This window comes from Podarcis pityusensis, assembly GCF_964106645.2.
Source record: "Podarcis pityusensis genome assembly, chromosome: 4".
NCBI classification, from domain to species: Eukaryota; Metazoa; Chordata; class Lepidosauria; order Squamata; family Lacertidae; genus Podarcis; species Podarcis pityusensis.
The window spans coordinates 37,176,782-37,199,222 of record NC_138027.1 but is presented as its reverse complement, the minus strand read 5'-3'; the positions used below and the strand labels follow the sequence as shown (position 1 = coordinate 37,199,222).

General features: G+C 41.2%; 1 protein-coding gene across 1 annotated transcript; it reads left to right on the top strand.

The window, feature by feature from the left end:
• The first annotated feature begins 1,046 nt into the window (after positions 1 to 1,046).
• IFT57 (intraflagellar transport 57) lies at positions 1,047 to 22,291 on the top strand. The gene is made up of 11 exons (XM_081002739.1): positions 1,047 to 1,294; positions 7,083 to 7,245; positions 9,045 to 9,163; positions 12,632 to 12,722; positions 13,787 to 13,855; positions 14,751 to 14,870; positions 17,657 to 17,728; positions 18,257 to 18,388; positions 18,687 to 18,749; positions 21,085 to 21,151; positions 21,900 to 22,291. The coding sequence occupies exons 1-11, from the start codon at positions 1,116 to 1,118 to the stop codon at positions 22,079 to 22,081; spliced, it is 1,257 nt and encodes a 418-aa protein (XP_080858865.1). The 5' UTR covers positions 1,047 to 1,115; the 3' UTR covers positions 22,082 to 22,291.
• Positions 22,292 to 22,441: the final 150 nt, after the last annotated feature.

The following is a 22,441-nucleotide window of genomic DNA, read 5'->3' as shown; positions in this document are numbered from 1 at the left end:
CACTAAAAAGCATGGGTTTAAGCCTTGATTTTGATGTATCTCCATTTTTATCTGCAAATCGGGACTATTTTTAATAGTGCAAGCTTATGCAAGTTTACTCAGAAAGGAGTCCCACTTTGTTCGATGGAACTTACAGGCTAGCTCACTGTGCAGTCTAAGTGCAGTCTAAAACATGTAAAATTATATTCCTATGGTTTAAGTGTGCCCATAAAGGCATTATAAGAAAATACCTACCTTGAACTTTTTATTTCAACTGTCAGTCTCCCTTCAAAACTACAGGGCATTTCAGTTGCAACATTCCATAGGCGGAGAGGAAATGCGGAGAGAGAAGTATAATAAGAAGGGAGGAGAGCAGGGGCCTTTGAAAGCTGCACACTAACAGTGCCTACCTGGACAGCGGACCTATTACAATGAAATCTATAATACATCTATTTAAATTACAGTCATGACTTCTAAATCTGCATATGGGAATAAAATGCAGCTCGTGCAAATAATAATAATAATTTTATTTCTACCCCGCACATGAAATCTGCGCACCCCTTTTTAATTTTTGCGGGGTTCGTGTGTGCTTGATGCGTTTCCTCTTTTTACGGCGATGCGTACACACGTCTCCAGCCGTTATAAACGCGCAAAGGGCTTAACCAGTTCCCTTCCGCTGTGACCGAAAAGAAAGGGCTCCTGCCTTCGGCCCCTTTAATGCCACGGCGCCCCTGCCTGCCTCCGCCTCAGCGCTGCCCTTTGGCCGCGAACATCGCAGCCTCCCTCTCCTTCTGCAGGGAGTCGGCGAAGCGGACTCAACGCACGTGACTCCGCCTCCGGGGACACGCCCCTTTCGCGACCCCTGGCAACGATGGAACCTCAACCGAGACGTAAAAGAGAGGTAAGGAGGCGAAGCGGAGGGAGACGTACGCGCGAGGCGACTGGGGGAGGGGAGCGCCGTGCCGCTCTACGCACGCGCATTAAGGCGGCGACGAAACGATTGGGTCCGAAGCACCAGGGGAGAAGCGATTGGCGGGCGAGTGTTCGGATGGGCGGGGTTTGTTACCCCGGCTACGCCGCCGGCGGCCTTGCAGCTTGCGTGTTGTTGTGCTGGGCAACTCCGGGCTGGCTGAGGGATGGTCATGGCGGCCGCTGAGGAAGGCGACGCCGCGGCGGCGGCGGGGGCCGTGGAGCGAGGCCCCGGCGCGGTTTACCACATGTTCGTCATGATGGAGGACCTTCTGGAGAAGCTGAAGCTGCTCAACTACGAGGAGGAGGCGGCGCTGCGGAGCCACAACATGAGGCCGCCCTCCAGGTAAAAGCGGGCCTCGCTCCCGTCCAGCAGCCCGGGCGGCGGCGCGGAGGGGGTGGTGAGGAAGCTCCCGGCCGAAGAGCCAAAGGCTCGGCCCTGCCCGCGAGGCGTACACGTGTCCGCGGCAAGGGATGGTTCCCACGTGCGCGCGCCCTGCTGGGTCAGCCCTGCCCCTGGTTGGTCTCCTCTTGGTGGCTGGCAGTTGAGTTTGTCTCTTGGGAACTCTGGTGGTTTGCGAATCCCCACTGCAGGTGAGTCGGTTGGTGGCCGCGGCGCACGCTGAAGTTTGTGCTGGACGAGTAACGTTGTTTGGAGAGCGGGGCCGCCGGGTGCTTCGTCTCTGCGCCCGCGCTCACTTCGGGGTGAGCAACTCCGCCGGAGCAGAGGAGAAGTCGCTGCCAGATAAAACGTGCATAGGCTTTGTGCTGCATGTCTGTATGCTTCGTCCGTTTTCCAGGGCACGCGTTTTCTTCTGCAGCCCCTCAGAAACTAAGTGATTGAAAACTTGCATTTGTGATGAGTTAGGACTGTGACGGCTGCACGTTTTCTTAAAATGTTGTTGAACTTGGTGGAACTTCCTTCTGATGGAACATGCGTGTGGTTATGCTGCAAGAGTTGGTGATTTTTGTTTTTAACATGTTGGATGTCTTATTGTTGTTATTATTTATTGAATTTATATACCCCCCATACGTATGCGTTTTGAGACATTAGTGCCCTTCTAAATTTTAGAAGGCGAAGAACTTTTTCTTTGGAGGAATCTGTTCATAAAAGTGTGCCATCTGGTGCAGCAGGGGGTTGTGATCCAACCAGTATTAAGATGGGACTTTTCTAGATGAACTTTTGAGATTTTGCTTGGTGAAGAAAAATCTTTCCTCTCAGACTGATAAATAAACAATGTCATTTTTTTATTAGGTGAATAAGTAGTTTTTAGACATTGAGGTGTTCCATTTACAGTGCTCAATCCTGTAATGTCAGTGACCTAAATTTGCCTAGTGTTTGGGAGTGGTGTTGAGGTTGTACATTGGATGTGCATCAGGCACAGATTCTCTCTCTGTGAGAGTCAGCAGAATTGGTCATATTTATGAGGAGAGAACTTGCTTGTTCATTGCAGTCTTAAACCTTTGGTGTACCCTGCTTCCATTTGTTTTGTTCCGCTTTCCTCATCTGTAGCCCTAAGACTGATCCTTAGACAACGTTGGACCTGTTCTTTGTTCTGCTCTGTAATACACCGTAAATTCTAGTGCTCCAAAGTGCACCAAAGATAGTAGGTCCTAGTGGGAGACACTGTTAATGGATCTTAAGTTAATTGTCTTAAGTTATAAAAGGTGAACTTTATCAGACTGTGGCTTACTGATCACTCCTTAAGGGTAATTGTTGCTCAGAATTGTTTGTGCTGTGACTGGTGAAAGTTTTGCAGGAATTTAAGCTCTAGCTCTGACTAGAGTCTGTTACATCTTTGAAGTACCAAAGCCATGTTTTAGGGGTTTTATTTTCATCCTCAAATTGTGGCACTCTTTTCATCTACAGATAAAAGAAAATACAAAATAGTATTCATTCATTAATCAGCCTGATTTGTTCATATTGTTCTTGTAACTCTAGCAAAGTGGCTGTAAACATGGAATAATTTAATTTAAGCATGGCCAATTAGGCTTTTTGCCAGCTTGACTGTTAGTGTCAATCCTTTTGCAGTTTGGATGAAAGCTGTGTTCAGAGAACTTGTGTATGTTGCTCAAATGCTGTGCAGAGTAGAATTTTTGCAGTTTCTGTGTTCATGTTTTCTTTTTAAATGTTCCTAGGCTTTATACCTGAGGATATATGTAGTACACTTGACTTATACATACTTACCTAGGAGTATCCCATTGAACTCAGAACTTCTGTGTAGACACACAAGGAATTGCACTGCCGGAAACTAATTGTTATCTGAATGAGGTTTTAGGTTAAGAAGAAGACGATGCTTTATCTTGAACAGCTCTTCAAAGCACCTCGTTGCATCAGTTGATTATTGTTGCGCACATTTTAGTCCTTTTTTGTTCATCAGTGTAATCCATATCAAAGTTACAACTTCTAGGACTACTCAGCTATAATTAAAATGTTTTCTGTGTTGTGCAAGGTAAAACCTTTGTTCTCACCTTGCTGAGCTATATTCTTCCAACTACGTTTTACATGTTGGCTTTTCAAAGCATAGTTGATGAAAATGCAAAATAAGATGCTGGCTTGTTCCAGACATCATTATCCTTCACTTGATAAACAAACCATAGTTGGTTGTTTTGAAATGAGCTGTGTAGTCCTCCTTTTGCCCCTTCCCACCTCCCCTCCCATGTCCACTTCTGTCAAAGCTGTCTTTGATTCTTAAGACTACAGTTTCCTGTGGTGTCTGAACTAGTAAACTGCACTTTATGCACTCCCTTCAGTCCAGGTTATAACACCCAGATCAAATCAACTATTCTCTTCTGTGAAATAAAAAAAATATTCTTGCACCACATCATGCACACATACACGCAAGGGGGCAGTCCAGGCCCCCAGAATAGGAGGGGGTTGAATTGTGGAGAGGTGTCCCTCTGCTCAGCCCTGCAAGCCTCTGCCTGCAGAGTCATGCCAGTGTCACTCAGCTGGCTCAGAGCTCCTCTTTCTGCCTGTCTACTGGGTGGGTGACTGGAAAGTTCCCCCCCCCCATAGGGTGTTGGGGTGGCATGGGGCTGAGCCAGATTCCTTGGATCTCAAGGCAGCCTCACTGCTGTCTGTGTAATGGCATCAGCCCCCATCTGGGATTAATTGCTGCACCAACTCCAGGCTGGCACAGATATGTGCCTGCCCTCCCCTACCTTTCTGCCCCAGCCAGCTTGCACTGCAGGGATGGGTGGCCCTGCTGCTCCATTAAGCCCCACCAGGCAGAAACCAGGGTTTGGATTGTGCCAAAAATTAGCAGATTTTCAAAAGAATATTATTCACTAGCATATTGGTGTAGCTGATTTGCAGACTTGGTTTGTTGCGGGCAAAAATGGCAGATCTACCAATTAACAGTTCTGAGATATGTCACACAGTTTCATTACTTCAGTTTAAATAGAAAACTTGCATTAATTTGGAAATTCTTTTAATGAAATGGTAAAGTTATTAAACACTTTCTTTTTCCGAATTGGATATTCTTTGAAATAAATTATAATCCATTTTTTATTGCAGATTTAAGACACTCAGAATATGAGAATTGAATCAATATTGTTGCATGTGAATAAATCAGCTTCAAGTAATACACCCCCCTAATACTACTGATTGCTATACAGTATCCTGTTCTCAAGATACTGGCAGGATTTGGGAGTTTGGAGTTTAAAGTATTGCCTAAAGAGACAAGTCATTGTTTCTGTTTCTTGGGAAGAATGTCACTGCAGAAGTACATATTGTTATTATAGTTGATAGAACTCTTTATACTTGCCCCAAAAGAAAAACACTGGCATGTTGAAAGGTGTCACTTGCTTATACAGTGGTACCTCGGGTCCCAAACACCTCCGTTGTCATACGTTTTGGGTCTCAAACGCCGAAACCCGGAAGCAAATTCTTCTCTTTTTGAACATTTTTCGGAACCCAAACGTACGATGCGGCTTCTGCTGAGTGCAAGAAGCTCTTGCAATTGATGGGAAGCCATGCCTTGGTTTTCAAACGTTTCAGAAGCCAAACAGGCTTCCTGAACAGATGACGTTTGAGAACCGAGGTACCACTATATTATATGATACAGTGGTACCTCGGTTTACAGATGCTTCAGGTTACAGACTCCGCTAACCCAGAAATAGTACCTCGGGTTAAGAAATTTGCTTCAGAATGAGAACAGAAATGTCGCGGCGGCTGCGCAGCAGCAGTGGGAGGCCCCATTAGCTAGAGTGGCACCTCAGGTTAAGAACAGTTTCAGGTTAAGAATGGACCTCCAAAACAAATTAAGTTCTTAACCCGAGGTACCACTGTATTGACTACATTTTATTTAATAAAAGCAGTAGCTGCACTATCTTATTCAAAACCATGCAGGCCAGGGCAGATGGTGGAAGGTCACTTGGTGGTTTAATTGTTTGCTGTGCTAGTTCCAAGGTGGCACAGCTAAGGAGTTTGATTATTGGACCTCAGGGGACCTGAGAGCTTTGGATCTGTGAATCCGTAGCCTCTGGTATGCTGTCTCCAAACATTCCATTAGCAGGGCTTTCTGTTAATATTAATGTTCCCTGTGTGTGATATCTTTTGTTTCCTCATTTTTGTTAAAGAGTTTTAATATGTTGTTCTTTTTTCATTTTGCTTGTTTAAGTTTCTAGGATCCTCCATGTTGAAGGCCTAGACTTGGTAACAGTAGATTTTTAAAACAAATATAAATACTCTGTTAACATTAAATGAATACCTTAAATAGTCACTAGTACTAAATTAATCAACTGTCCATCACCTTGGCATCCATAAGTGAGCTAAAATAACAGGTTTTTCAAAATACTTCCAAAGCTGCTGTTTGAACTTAGGAGATAGAACTTCATTTTAAGATAGGAGGGTTTGTTGGCCAAATTTAATCTCTTTTTGGTTTGTAAATTGTGGACACTGTAGTTTAGGAAATGGTACCTGTATTGGGTGTTAGGGGAAGGGTAGAAAATGCTGCTTTGGGGATAGCTTGTCCACCTTTGGTCCCCACCCTGCACTCAGCTCTCACTTGTAGCTCTTAGAATCTGTCAACATGCGACAGTGGCCACACCCTGAGAATGCTTTTGACTGGCCAACTAAACCAGGTGGGGGAACCCGAAGGGTCTCAAACCCTCAGTGAGTTAGGACCTTTCTCTGCATGCAAACACAGGCCTCTGGTGGATCGAGCGGACAAGATCAATAGTGGGTCCAGTGGTCAAGAAGGCAGTCTCTGCATGTGCTGCAGAGGGAAATGTTGGACAAATGGGGCTCATCAGCCTGGGAGTGTAGCCCATCTAGGAGAAGGAAAATTCTCATCCTAAACCTCTGCTGCCTTGTGGGATATCTTCGGGAGAAGAAAAGGCTGAGGAATAGACCCTACACAGATCTGAGTGGAGTCCCTAAGACGGTTGAATGGCACCTTGTACGCCTCCTTCTGGCAACTCCTGCCATCAAGCTGGTGCCAGATGTATAACTCTACTTTCTTTTGGACCACATCGGCAAGGCTGAGAGGGAAGTCTTGTCATTGGGGCAGCCCAGGACCTCCATACACAGTACTGTCCAGGAAGGTCACTTTGGTGCTTCTAACACAGTGGCTTGCTTTTACCACCAGGGGCACATTCTCTGTCTCTCAAGACAGACGGATGCCAACAAATGTGCCCCTCACGCCCCAATTTGAACATTTCTTATTTGTAACAATATTTCTAAAGTAAATTTCTGTTTTATTGACGATATGAAGTATTGTTCGTTTGTCTGAACTGCTGTGTACTTCCATAGAAGGTCAAGCTGCAAAAAGTTTTATAAACTACCTGATAATCAAATCCCTTTTGAACTCTCAAGTGCAGCTTTAATACTCTTGAGAATTGCATTTACAGCTTTTGACTCAAATTAATTATCTGCAGGGTGTACATACACAATGGAAGTCATGGCTCGTTATGGCATAACATTTTGAAAGCACTGCAAAGAAAATAGCACATCTTTCGGGGAAATTGCTTGTCAGTGAAATACCAGCCCTAATGTCATCCTTGAGAAAAGCAATTTGGGGGCATAGAGGGTTATAGTAATACACATAAGTTCTGTTAGCTAGAAGGACAAGATTTTTCAAGATAGGGAGGCTAATCTTTGTTTTTTTGTTTTTTCCCTTTTAAAACAGGCACTACTTTGCACTGCCCATTAACCCAGGTGAACAATTCTACATGTTCTGCACCCTTGCTGCCTGGCTAATTAATAAAGCAGGGCATCCTTTTGAGCAGCCGCAGGAATACGATGACCCAAATGCAACAATATCTAGCATACTATCAGAACTGCGGTCATTTGTAAGTGGATAATATTTTGTGTGTATCTGAAATTTTTTGGTCTGTCATAATCACTTTGTAGGTGACTTATATGCTAGTTCTTTCTAACTGATCCTTAAGTAGAACTATATTGATTTTTAAACAGCTACAATGGTTTTGCAGACCATGGTCTAGGACCAGGGATATGTTTTGTCACTCTTATCATGTGTGGTTGGGCTGATTTTAAATCATGATTGTCAAACACCCAAGTTCATCAATACAACCCAAGTGTCATACTGTATGTGCTCTGTGGTTGACACTCCATTTCCCATCTTTTCACTTACTTGGAAGTAATCATGCTGAGTTTCTACTGGGTCGGCTGCATTTTGGATTACTGAAGATTTTGGAATTAAAGAGAGGAGAGAAAAATGGAATTGTTTTTAAGGATCAAATGGAAATGAAAACACGGCAGAGATGCTTGTATACTGCAGTTGAATTTATATTTTTAAAGGGAAGGTGACTAAGAATTGAGCTTCTCTTCTCTTACTTTGTTTCTTGAAAGCTTTTGCACTAATGTGTGTGCATGTTCTGATACAGAGTTTGACTAAATGATTAGTTTTCTTAGAAAATAGACCCAAACCACACTATTACTGTTAGGACAACCAGTTGGAAGACAGGACTAGTTCCTGTTCCTTGAATAGTTGTGTGGAAGAAGGAACCTCAGCAGGTGCAATTTGTCATATCATAGAGTTGCAGGGTGGAAAAAGTGACAGGGCCTTGTCATCCGCCTCCTCCTGAACAAGAGTGATTCTGTCTCTCCGCTGGAGCAGGTGGGTGGATGCAACAGCAGTTGCTTTGTATGGGAGTGATTAACACCAGTTCATTTCAGTGTTGCTTCTAATAAGTGGGTGGGGGAGTTGGTTCTGAATGTAATTTTTTATTCTCATGCTGTTTTCACTTCTTCGAAACAAAGCCTGAGCAGACGCTTTTTCATGTGTTAAGTGATCCTCTGGCTACATGTAAACAATATATCAAAATGTGGTTGGAATTAACCATAGCTTGAAACTGAGATCATGCATTGCAATTCCAAATGTACAGCAGACAAACATACTTTAGAACTATGTTTTAATTTTCTTTCATGGCGCAGCAAGCTTCTGGAGGCACAGTGATGGCCGTAACTATGACTTGTCAATTCGGACATCACACCAAATCATAGTTAGCACTACCCGTAGTTGGGAAACCCACTGCAAACTATTATTTCTAATTTTGGTTTGCCAACCAATTCAGAACCATAATTTCTCAGCTTGGACATCCTACCAGTCATAGTTAAGTTGATTTAACTACCGTTTGATGTGGTATGTAAATTGACTAGTACTGGGAGAAAAATGTTCACCTAGTTTCTGAATAAATTGCTATTTTAGTAATTCCAGGAATCAAAGATGAAACTGAATAAGCACCAATCCAAGTAGTGTAGCTATGGATTATTGCCAGGAAAGGTCTCTTAAAGGCCAATGAGAAACTATTATATGTTTTGGCTGTCATGCTCACATTTAGACAGTACATCCAAATAGAAAACTCAGATGTAAGCCAGTATGGATCATGATTGCAGCAATCAGAGGTCTGGTTCACACATATATGTACAACAATTGATTTCTCATCACCTGATATTTCCAGCTGAATGTATGAACTGGCTCCATATGTGATGACTCACTCACATAAACTTTTGCTTCTTGGTGCTGTGTCCACACACACACTCAAACAACTCCTTTGTGAATGAAGAAATGTAGTTAGTAGATGTAATGATTTTGCATTTCTGGTAATGATATCTATCTTTGTTTTAGGGCAGATCTGTGGATTTTCCTCCTTCAAAGTTAAAGGCAGGTTATGGAGAGCAGGCATGCTATGTTCTTGATTGTTTAGCTGAAGAAGCCTTAAAATACACATCCTTTGCATGGAAAAGGTATCCTAACAAGATAATCTCTTACATTTCTTCTTTTCCGGGAATTCAGGCATTAATTGTATAAAATGAGAGAGCCAGAGCAATGCAAGCAGGTCATTTCCAACTATCATCTTCTAATGCTGTCTTTTGAGATACATGCCTAAGTTTCCACACCACTTTAGTTTTTGTTCTTGTATGTTTTCACAGTCTGTCTGCACTTTTTACTCAGTTGTTGTGTGAGACCCAGATGTCCTTCTCATGATGGAGGCTCTATTACATATATGTTTTGTTTTCCTACCATGTGAATCATAGTATTTTTGATGCCGGTAAACTGTAGTGCTCTCCCTAGCAAGAACACCTATTTCCATGACTGTCTTATCTCTCAAATTTTTAGCCCACCCTTCCTTCAAGGAACTTTAAGTGGAGCATATTGGGTTGTCTCATTTTATTGTCTCAATAACCCTGTGGGATAGGTTAGGGCTGAGATAGACTTGCTTGCTTCAATACCTTCATGTGGAAATATTGAGCAGAGACTTGAATCTGGCATGTCCATGCCCAAGACCCACACGCATTGTAGCCACAGCTCTGCAAACAAACAACAAGTGCTCATAGCATCACAAGTGCTGGTGTAAGGCAGTGCTTAAGAACATGAGTTGTAGGTTCTGATTTCAAATCTCTGCTCAGTGGCAAGCTTACTGGGCAGGTCACACTGTTTCTCAGTGTCTTCTCCCTTCCTTCTCTGGGGGAAATGATAACATTTGTCAGCCTCATTCAGTTACAGATACACACACCAGATCTTATTTAATATGTTTCTTTGCCTCTTTCATACCAGGGTAGTAAAAATGATGTACAAAGCATTTAAACTACAGTATAAAAAACCTTTTACAAAAAGATTGCAGTACAAGTGCCATTAAAATACAAAATAGCTACAATACTATAATAGTTAAAGGCAAGCTGCAGCAATACAAACCAGGCAATGTATACCAGGCCATGCAGAGATGGTGAAAGTGGTGTACACATTAAAAAAGAGAAAGAAAACAAAGTATCATTTAAAGATGCATGCAGAAGAAATCAAATATATGAAACATGAACAAATTGGTTTAAATTTTCAAGATTTTACTGGCAACTGCAAGTACTGCAAACTTAAATAAACCCCAAAACCAAGAAGCAGATATTCCCATGATCCACCGTGTAGATTGGTTGATGGTTTTGGCTAACAGATATCCCACAAATGTTGTTTTTAATGGATTGTACTTGAATTTAGGGACGCAGGTGATGCTGTGGTTTAAACTACAGAGCCTAGGGCTTGTCAATCAGAAGGTCGGCGGTTCGAATCCCCACAACGGGGTGAGCTCCCGTTGTTCAGTCCTAGCTCCTGCCCACCTAGCAGTTCGAAAGCGCGTCAAGTGCAAGTAGATAAATAGGTACCGCTCTGGCAGGAATGTAAACAGCTTTTCTGTATGCTGCTCTGGTTTGCCAGAAGTGGCTTAGTCATGCTGGCCACATGACCCGGAAGCTGTCTGTGGACAAACGCCGGCTCCCTCTGCCTATAGAGCGAGATGAGTGCCGCAACCCCAGAGTCGTCCGCGACTGGACCTAATGGTCAGGGGTACCTTTACCTTTACTTGAATTTGATGAAAAATAACATGGCATGGGCTGGATTTTTTTCCCCACAACAGGTGTCTCTGTCACCTCTCAAAATAGCAATGACTCATAGCAAAAGAGCAATATTGAGCATTGCATAGAAATATTTATATGCGGATTTCAAACTAGCTGCTTTTGTTTCCCTTTTCCCTGTGAGCTTTCAGAAGCACAAAAAGTTAATCACTGTCATTCTAAAAGGGAAACCCACCACTAAGGTGATGGCCTAAGCAAGGTAAGCTCAGTAGTCTCCTGTTCCAAAGCCACCTTGGAGTTAGTCCAAAGTGTGGGTTCAAGATCATGGATATTGGATATTGGGTTCAAGATCATGGTTTTGGTGAAACCAAAACCTCCAAGCTGTTTCACTGATATCCTGAAGCAACTGGCTGGGTTTTACAGCAGGGCTAGGTAGTCATTGACTGGAGGCTCCACCCCCACAAGTGCTGCCTACTGGCTAGTTAAAAGATTGGTGCCTTTTGCTGCAGCCGATTGTTTCTTTGGGGTAACAGAATTTCCAGCTGTGGTGATCTCCCAAGACTCTCTTGATCCCATGGGAATCTACAGTCTTGCCATCCAAATCTGGTGGCAAAGGTCTCTTCTCAGGGCTAAGGAAGGCTCTGGTGTCAACAGACCTACATGGGAATAAATCAGTCTCTTCCTCAGAACTGCAGTGGTTGGAGGACTCAGCCTTTGAAAGGTCCTGGTTCAACACCATGGCCCAAAGCATGCCAGCAGCAGGCAGGCATGGTTTTGTGTTTTTTTGTTTGTTTTGTTTTAAATGGGCCTCCCAATGCTCTAAATCAGAATATGATTTAGGGAGCAATCCTAACTCCTAACCAGAGAACAGTGGGCTGTAAGGAGTGGCAGAGCCACAGCTGCATCCAAAGCCCTATTGCTCCCACCAGCCAGAGTGCAAAGCGGGGAGTATTTTACCCAGATTTTGCTTCACCAGGTCCAGGCTGACGCAGCAGACAGGACTGGAGTAGCTTAGGATCCAGCAGATCCATGGCTGGCCCTGCTCTACCCCCTCACAGCCTGTTTCAGGCCCTTGCACCAGTATTAGCCTGTCAGCAGCCCGTGCTTTTAATGAATGCAGGGGACCCTGTTCACTGGGGGAGCATGTGCACGCACACACACATGAGCCGAGCAGAGATAGCTAAGGGAAAACCTACACACACACACACACACACCCTCTGGCAATGCGGATTGGGAGTTAGCGTTGCTCGGCTGGCGTGTTTGACTTATAATTAATATAAAACTATAGCATATTATGTTAATTTTACATGCTACATAAATATCTCAGAGAGCTTTCCAATAGCCCAACGTATTTGAACTGAAGTATTTGATTAAGAGAAGAAACCAAATTAGTTTAAACATTATATTCAAACCAACTCAATGCTTTGCTTGGTAATCCCCCCCCCCCCGGAATGCTTGTAAAAAAATTAAGGCATGGCCATTCAATACCATACACTTTTCTTGTATTATTTAGATTTCTAAGTAAAAGAAATTAAAGCACTGGAGCTATTAACATACTAATTTTAGTACACTCAAAAGAGCTATACATTTATGTTTATTGTATTTGTATAGATGCTTCCTAGGCATAAACATCTGAAAAACTTAATTACAACTTTTAAATTGCCCAATTTGATGGATATCATATTTTTCAAATTCATTTTATGAAACAATGCATTTTTAGAAACTTTCCACAGAAAAATATAGCAGCAGAAGATTTTTCTATCCCATATCACTGCCTAGCATTGCTTTCAAAACAGCTGCATTTTTACATTAGCTGTCTGTCTGTCTATATCTGTTTGTAACATTCTCAGAGGCTTGCATTCATTGTTTTAGAGCAACATATCCAACAGAGGAGCTAGAAGAAGAAGCAATAACAGAAGATGATGCTGAACTGACCCTTAATAAAGTGGAAGAAGTAATTGCGGTAGGTATAGGTAATTTTTTGTTGACATTAATTTTATTGTTAAATGTGAAGACACTTTTCTTAGGAAGTGGAAATGAGGTAAAGGAATAATTTTGTGTTCCACATGAAAGGCTTATGAGTACTGTTAGCTCTTTCTGTAGTACTGTCTTGAATTAAGTGTAAATAGTCAGTCTGAGAAAGTAGCAGTCTAGTCTGGATATTTTGTTGATATAACATATGCTCAGTAGATTTGTCACTTAGAAAGCCAATCAGGCTTATCTACATATGGCAGCAGAGTGTGGTAGTAGTGTTCATTCTGGATGATCCCCTTTTTTCATGTTGCCCCGGGGGGGGGGGGGGGAACCTTTAGAAACTAGCAGAGTAGGCTAGAATTGTTGCCTAAACAATTGTGAAAATTCTAGTTTAAATTGCTGCAAATCAAAGGGTTCAATGCACTATATGTTTTGTACTGTATATTAGCAGTCCAAACCATTCTGTGGCACATGCTTGCATGAACCAAAAGCTAGTATATAGAATGAAAAGGACCGATACAGCTTGCAACAGTTCATGTTAATGTGACAGCAATTTTCCAGCTGTCATAATCATAGAAATTTCTTCCTGCTGCCTCCATGATTGCTCAGTTTCCTTGCCATGTTGCCTTGTTCATGTAAATACATGTACGGTGGGTGTCCAGAATTGCTCATACATGGAGCAAAATTTATTGTGTGAGCCAATCCCCAGTGATGTTTTAGCGCAAGGGGGGCAATGCAGTTGTGGTAGCTAGTGCCAAAAGAGTGGTTCTCCTAAAAAGCTCCATGGGTAGTAGAATCACAGAATTGTTGAGTTGGAAGAGACCATGAGTGTCATCTAGTGCACTGCAATGCAAGAATCTTTTTGCCCAGTGTGGGGCTTGACCCCACAACCCTGTGATTAAGTCTCATGCTGTACTGATGGAGCTATCTCAGGGTCAGTACATAATACCATTTTTCATTTTTCCTTTGGCAACGGTTGTGATGCAGTTCAGAAACTGTTTTTAAAACACAATCCTGCATTTCTTGCTGAACAGTATTTTTTATGTTCTTAAGGAAGAAGAGACAGATAATGAAGAAAACTACATTGATCTGAACGTTTTGAAGGCACAAACTTACAAATCGGTAAGCGTTCTTGCTCTTCAGTTCACATTGTGCTGTTGTGCAAGTGAAAGACACTTCTGCTCATTCATGGTGCCCATTGCTGCTGCATCGCTGTGTACAGCTTTTCACAATCCTTTGAAGGATGAGCACACTCTTCAAGCCATTTGTGTGTGTGTGTGTGTAGCACAAGAGTTAGCAGATGTGGAAAGCCTCAGCATGCAATTTGAGTTTCACTTAATGCATCATTGGAAGCACACATGACAACTTAGTCCATCTACCATATACCATAAATTCTATAATATACCATCAATTCTATGTACCATAAATTCTACAACTTCTCAGTAGTAGTTATGAATTGCATCTTGACTGTGTTAACAATGTAAGTCAATATTTAATTTGGCTATAACTATAGAATGCACAATGAATTATGCATCGTGGAGAGTCTTTAAAGACATCATTGTAGTATTACTCGTATGTTTACTTTCTTACAAATCAAGTATACACATGCTAACTTATCAAACTAGCATTATAATTTGTGCTTAAGTAATACAAAAGTTAATTTCAGGAGTTTCCTCGTGTTAATTATTTGATGGCTTTTACAAGCAGTGGCAAAGGAGACATCTGAAGGCAGCTCTGTACAGGGAGGTTTTTAATGTTTGAGGTTTTATTGTGTTTGAAATATTTTATTGGGAGCCACCCAGAGTGGTCAGGGCAACCCAATCAGATGGGCGGAATAATAATAATAATAATAATAATAATAATAATAATGTGAATTAGTAGTCATTTAAATGTTGGTATGCATCATCTTCAATGTTTGTGCTGGCACTGCAGGTCTTGAAATTTGTGTTCTCTCTGGTATTACTGCATTTTGCAGTTTCATCATTTGCTGATGTGCATAATGTAAACTTATTGATAGGATATGATTGAATCAAAGCAAGAAGAGATTTTAGAATCCACAGTAGATGCAGCTGAGTGGAACCTTGAAGTGGAACGGGTACTACCGCAGTTGAAAGTCACAATCAGAACAGATAATAAGGTGAGTAACGACAGTGTTTTGTAGTGGTTAGAGTGTCAGACTAGGACCTGGAAGACCAGTGCTAAATCCCCTCTCAGCCATGAAGCGCACTGGGTGACCTTGCCTCTCAGTTCATGTTGTTGTGGGGGTTAAATAAGGGTGGAGAGAACTCGTTGGAGGAAAAGGTGGGATATAAATGCAATAGATAGATAAATATCTATAGTGCTGCTACTAATGCAGTAACCCAGATTCCTAAGATGACCTTCCCTTGTGTGTTTTTAAAGGCCCAGACTGTAATCAACACATTATAAATGACTCTAAACAGTCATTTCCAAATCTGATTTAGAGATCCTAGTTGCCTTTTCTTCTGCAAAATTTCACAGTTCGATGTGAAGTGCTATTTTAAAGCTACTTGACATCTGAGCACTTAAAATAGATTAGTGTCTACAAGCAAAGTACTTGAAACCCAGCATAAACATGTTTGTACAGTTTTTAGATGTAATGATCCTATTGAAAGTGGTGCAGATGTATAAACAAATAGTTTTTAGGAGGGCATTAAATGGACTCCCTCAACTACCTAAACATTAGATTGGGGTAGCTAATGTAGTGCCCTCCAGGTGTTGTGGACCACAAACCGCATTAATCTCAGCCAGCATAGCCACTAATCAGAGATGAAGGGAGTTGTCCACATCTGATGAGCACAACATTGACTACCCGTGCTTTGGATGTTCAGATTTATGTTGGTTAAGCCTCTCCTGAGGAGAGCAGCTTTTAATGATGCTGTCTCCAAATTAGTCCCACTGTTGGACAGTTGGCATCAAACCATCTTTGACTTCTGCATTTTGTGGTGAGCTCTACTGCCCCCATTTTGCTATATCAGCTTTCTCCCGGTGTAGCCCTCCAGTCTCCATCTAGTTCTCTGCTTATAGCATCTGTTTTCCTTGAAGCAAAATGTAAGCCATCAGGGATTCCTGTTGATTTTATTACTGCCAAATCTTAGGGCCTCTTTTTCATCTGTACTCTTTTTGGATTCAGCTGTCTTTAGTAGTATTGATCGCTCTGCAGTTTGTGTATTATACACACACACATGTGACTGAATTCTTCTGTTCACACTTGTAAGACTTCATTGGAATCTGTCAGGGTTCTACTCTCCTTCTTCAACACGAACACTCTGGCTGTATTCATCCATATACATGAGTATAATTACCGTCATTTATCCACCTACATGTAACTTTTCACTTCTATCTAGCTACGTTTAAATGTATTGCTAACATTTACTCATGATTCCTTGATGGGTTTTTCCAAACTGAACATTCTGAAGATGGAGCTCTTCTTATCCAAATTGTTTTCCTCCATCTTTCCCCCCACATCCTGTCCGGAAGGCATCAAAACCTTGGGATTGTCTTCAGATACTCCTCTCATATCCCGTATGATGCCAGGCGACTGCTGCTGTTTCTCAAATATATAAAAATATGAGCTTACTTCTTAGCATGCACCTCTACAGTTTTCATGGTTGCTCCAGTTATCTCAACTAATGTAGATAGAAAAAATAGAGATAAAATAACCAAATAAAAAGTGCTGAAATCAGTTTACATCTTCTCACAGTCTATACAAAACTATGACAGCAGGAGAGTTAAAATTTCAGATTTTAAAGGGATTATTCTCTAATTTCACCTCACTCTTTCAACAAATACAGTTCTTGTCTTGCTCTTCTTTCTTCCACATTCTCTCCCAAGTACATCTGCTAAAATCTTGTAGCTTCCCTGTTGCTATAAGGATTCCTCTTCTTAAGCCTGCAATAACTCCTTTTTACCTTGAGATATTTCCCGCAGTCTCAGCTTCCTCCTGTGAGACCTTGTTTTCATAAACAAGACATGAGGTAGTCAACCTGTGTTTGACCTGTCCCACTTAGGAGTGCAGGTTGGTGTACAGGGTGGGCGAGCATAATTGAATGCTGCTAAATACAAAAAATCTCTAGGTTTAGCCTAGCCTTCTACCTAAGTATAGAGAAATTTTCTTTACAGTCGAGGAGTATTCAGCTTTGACACAGACTTATACGCCTCATCTGCTGTTTGAGAGAAGTGTAAGTTTCTTGTTTTTGTGTTTCACACAAGTTCATCTACTGTGGCACAATGACTAGAGTGTTGAGCTTGGAGATAAGAAATCTAGGTTCATATTTCCACTGAGCTATGGAGGGCACTAGCAGTCTGTCTCTATCTTAATGTGATGACTTGTTGTAAGACTAAAGTGTTGTAATACACATTGAGGCTTCTTAGAGAAGCTGTGCAACCCCTTTATTCTTCTTCTCTCACTTATAGCTAGTACATTCGGATATCTCCAACACAGCATAGTTCTATCTGGTTATTTTGATCTGACGATTGTCCATATGCATCCATCTCCTATGTCTGGGAGAGCTTCTCTTATGCTGCCTGCTATGTGTTACTCTTGGCCAGTCCTTTTCCCTTCAGAGATCGCTTGGTGCTGGTACAACATACAATAGTATGTTGTTTTAAAGTGATTAAAATTCTGCCAGTGCTAAACTTTAACTATTCTGTAGTGAAGGCTGTAATGAAGGTTTTGATTGCATAGTAAATGCAATCTCAACCTCTTGTGTCAGAAGGAGTGGAGTTGAAATCAATGTCAGTGTTCAGAGAACTCGGCTGGAATTATTTCTAGAACAAGAATCGTCACAAACAACAATCTGCAGACAAGTATGCCACAAACTTGCTAAGCCATGATTTGACAGGTCTGAAGTAAATTACAAGCTTGCATATCACTTGTATAAAGCCTTTTTATTTAACTTGCAGGACTGGCGAATCCATGTAGATCAAATGCACCAGCACCAAGATGGAATTGAATATGCTTTAAAAGATACCAGGGTGAGTCTCTGATACATATAAGTAATTCACATACAATGGAGGTGGTTATGAGTTTGTGACTTTTCAGGGGATTCTCATTGGAGAACTTCCCCTTTGTGTGTATGTGCGGTCTCAAGTGCTTCTGATTCACTAGTTAGTAAAATGAACTGCTGCTAGGCATTTGGTTTCCTTCTGTGCTAGACTTTCTCTGTTAGCTGCCACTCCTCTTATACAGTAGATGTTTGGGGTACATGCAAGCTTGAATTGTAACAGAAGTGCTGTTGCTTAAGAACTTTGGATCTAGTTTTGGAGGAGCAGTTGAAATACTTTCCCTGCCAACTCTCTATGTTCCTTCAGTAATGCATTGGCATGGTCCAAAGAACTATGCAAGCTGGTTTTGAAAGTGAGAGGATTTCCAAAAGGGATCAGAACCTGATGGTCAATGGAAAAGAGAGTCTGAAGTCCTACTGGGCATGCCCAAGCTCTTGAGTAGATCTTTAGATCCTTGCTAGCCTTCGGTGAGAACTGACCCATTTCAAACTCTGACAGGGCTACCTCGACAAACTTCACAATGAAATAAGCAGAACTCTGGAAAAAGTGAGCAGTCGAGAAAAGTATATCAACAACCAGCTGGAGCATTTGGTTCAAGAGTATCGTTCTGCACAGGCACTTCTGAGCGAGGTAACAAGCTGACTGTCTCTTTGTTTTTCTGTAGTCTTGGATTGCTGTTAAAAGGCTGTAGTGTTGCCTTTTCCACCATTAACTCTAGGTTTCTACTGTTAAAGCTCAAGCTGTGACTTTTACTCATGTGCTATTAATGATGTAAACATAAAGAATTCTCTAGGTTGCTCTCATGGCCTTTTAATTATAGATCAGATCATACAAGTCTTTCATTTAAGTTGCTTGTGTGGAATAGGACATATCTCAGGGGTTCTTCATTTTCCTCTCAAGGTAAAAAAGTTGTTTCTTTTATTCACAGGCCAAAGAGAAATACCAACAAGGAAGTGGAGGAGTAACAGAGCAGGCTAGAATTCTTTCTGAGGTAGAACTTTTCTCGGTGGTATTTTACAGTCCAGATGTTTTGTGTGTGTTTTCTCTCCAGAATCTGAAAATCTTAAAATAATGACAAGACAAGCATTTCAATCTTCATCTAATGTGTTAGTATGTTTGTGATGCAATTAGTTCTAAGGCTTACTCCCAAGTAAGGACACAGACTCAGTATTTTAGAAGTTTTATGTTTGAAATCGTAAACAAACTGAGAGCAAAGACTTAATCAGTCTAGTTCATCAGGCATTTCTCTCATTTGAGGTAATATCACTTAACTCCTTAGTTAAGTGGTTTACTTTGCTGACTTCTGTAAAGTTTTTCAGGCTGAATGAGTTACCATTCCTTTTCAAATTACTTTTTTATAAGCACTAAGCTTTAATCTTTATTTTTATGAGATGACTAATATTAAATGACAGGAGTGCATAACTTTGTATGACAAGATGGGCCACAGATGAGTGTTTTCATCTGCACCAAATCACAGTTAATGGAATTTGTTCCCTTAATCCATTTTGCATTCTTGATGATACTGGATGGAAAAGTGAATAAGCATGCATATTCATCTTGGCTGCATGCCAGACCTGGCACAATAAAGAAATGATAGGTATGAAGCCTTCATTTAACCAGGGCTCCTGTAAGAGCAGGTAATTAAAGTAACAGAATCCAATTCAAGACCTCCAGTTAAACTGCAAAATAATGGTTTGGTTGCACTACTGTCATGATTTCGTGAACATTTATATTTTCTTTTCTGCTCTTGCCTTTGACCATTATGGAATGAGTAAATTAAATTCTTGGCTGTATATGAAACAAATCCAGCTGGGATAGTACAGTGGTATCTCTGATTACAAACTTAATTCATTCTGGAGATTCGTTCTTAACCTGAAACCGTTCTTAACCTGAAGCACCACTTTAGCCAATGGGGCCTCCCGCTGCTGCCGTGCCGCAATTTCTGTTCTCATCCTGGGACAAAGTTCTACATCCGGGTTAGCGGAGTCTGTAACCCGAGGTACCACTGTATTGAGTAAACACACATCACTGGCAACAGTATCTTTCAAAGTGATCTGCTTGGGCTGATAATAATTTGTTAGTTCATTTAGCTTAGGGCACACATTGAGACTGGGTGCTTGAGGTTTATTCCACAAAATGTGAGGATGGGGAAATGACCCTTACTTTTCACAGGAGGGCAGAAGTTCAGACAAATATTTATTAGCATTTTGTGTCTCAAGATAAAGCAAAATGGCCTTGTGAAAGCCAAATAACCTTCTTTCTTTGGCTGTGTTTTCCAATACATGGGCAGGCCCAAACAAGCCCAGGGGAAACATTGTGCTCTCCGACACCCTTCTCCACTTCTCGCAGGGCTGGGAGGGCAACTTCCACCAAGTTTAGTTCACTTTTACAGAATGCTGGATAGATCCACTTCAGTTATGCAAACCTTGATATATAATTAATATGGCAAAATGATACTAATCCTGAGGCTACATCGAGTTTAGCCATTCTTCATTTCAGACATACACTTAACAATCAGCAACTAGTAGCCTAGAGAGATTAATCAATCATAATCATTGAACTGTGGAGTTGGCAGGGACCCTGAGGATCATCTAGTCCACCCCCCTACATGCTATGAATATGCAGCTTCCTCATACAGGGATTAAACCCGAAACCTTGGCATTATCAGCACCACACTCTAGCCAGCTGAGCTATCCATGCGCAATGATGCTATAGGAATCCTCTCTTTGGTCACTGTACTTTTGGCTTGTATTTAAATTATTCTGAGGCTCATAGTATTAAAATCTGCATGGGTACCTTCCTTTTACAAAAGCCATGAGACTAAAAAATTATGGTAGTGGCATCGCGGGAAACCTTTTTAAAAAATATTACCAATTTTTATTAAAAGTTTTCAACATAAAATACAATAAAAGCTAAAATAATCTAGTGGAAAAAACAGGAAGAAGAAAAGGAAGAAAGTAGAGAAATGGAAACATAAGAAGAGAAGAATAAAAGGCCCTCTGTCACAATTACATCTTAACCCAGGCATAGGCAAACTCTGGCCCTCCAGATGTTTAGGAACTACAATTCCCATCATCCCCAGCTAACAGGACCAGTGGTCAGGGATGATGGGAATTGTAGTCTCAAAACATCTGGAGGGCCGGAGTTTGCCTATGCCTGTCTTAACGCTTATTCCACACACAGAACAATGAACCCTCCCATCTCTCACCTTTTTATGTCTGTGAGCGCTTAAATTCAGGTTGTTCCTTGTAAAACCAGTGGAGATATCTTTGGTTTCAGAGTGTTCTAGATTTTGCAAATGATTCATTGCTTACGTTTCTCTTAAGATTACCGAAGAATTAGAGAAGATAAAGCAGGAAATGGAAGAAAAGGGAAGCAGTATGACTGATGGAGGTAAGCTCGCCTTTCAGGTCCTTCCTCAGACAAAACTCCCACCTTCTGAGCAGCTTAGTAAGCAAAAACTCTTAATGCAGAGCAACAAAACCGGAATGGCAGGTTTGCAAAAGATTTCCTGCCCTGTTGGGCCTTGAAACCCTGTGCTGGGGCCTTTGTGAAGACAGGGAGTGATTAATTGAGCATTTTCTATCATTCATATGGGGAGAGGTATGCTCACAGCTGGTAAAAAGATAAAGCATATAGGAGTTGTCAGTTGTGGCTTAATTCCATTTTAAAATCCGCAGAAGCCTAAACCCTTACCTGGGCTTGCATCACATTCTTAAGGAAAAAACTTATTGTGTATAGCTGTAGCCTCAGGATTTGTAAGGCTGCTGCATCTGGTACTCTGAGAAGCTGATTGAATCTGTACTAGCGTGTACAGAAAAATAAATCTGTAGAAGATATATTCCTTCCCCAGTGCAAAATGTAATACTGTCACTATAACTATGTTTAAAAAATGTATGTACCCTTTAATGCACATTTTGAGATCCAAAATGTCAAAAATTTGATAACCTTATTTTAATATAGCTTCCATGTGAAATTATGAATCCATAAAGTCATGCCTCCAGAGTATTGTCATTCTTTTGTTCATTTAAGTCTCTCTCCCGATTAACAAAGAGAGCAAATTAGGAAGAAAAAACAATACCTTTCTTTGTGTGGAAAGCTAACAGGAAACTCTACTGCTTTGCATTTTCTTTTTTAACAGCTCCCTTAGTAAAAATTAAACAAGCTTTAACCAAACTGAAGCAAGAAACTATTCAGATGGACATACGAATTGGCGTGGTGGAACACACGTTACTCCAGTCAAAGCTGAAAGAAAAATCAAATATGACTAGAGATATGCATGCTACTATAATTCCAGATTCTTCCATTGTTGGTACCTATTAAATTTATTTGATTTTCTTTTTTATTCTAGGCAAATCTGATTTTGTACTTTTTTTTACATTATGTATCTCATGTTACATAGAATGTTACAGATCTGTTAATTCTGTCTGTATAAATGCAGTCATATTGCATTTTGTGTCTAAGATTTATTACACAACACTTTTTGTAAAAAAAGAAAAGAAATAAAAAGTATTAATAAAAAATTATTCACAAGCTTCTAATATGTTAGGCCAAAGGACTTGGATTGAACGTGGTGGATGTATTGGAAAGCAAAAATCTGGGGTGAAAATGCAATGTTTCAAAAATTTAAGCAATCAGTAAGGCAGATGATGTCTTTTCTCTTTCATAGGCTTCAGATCAGGG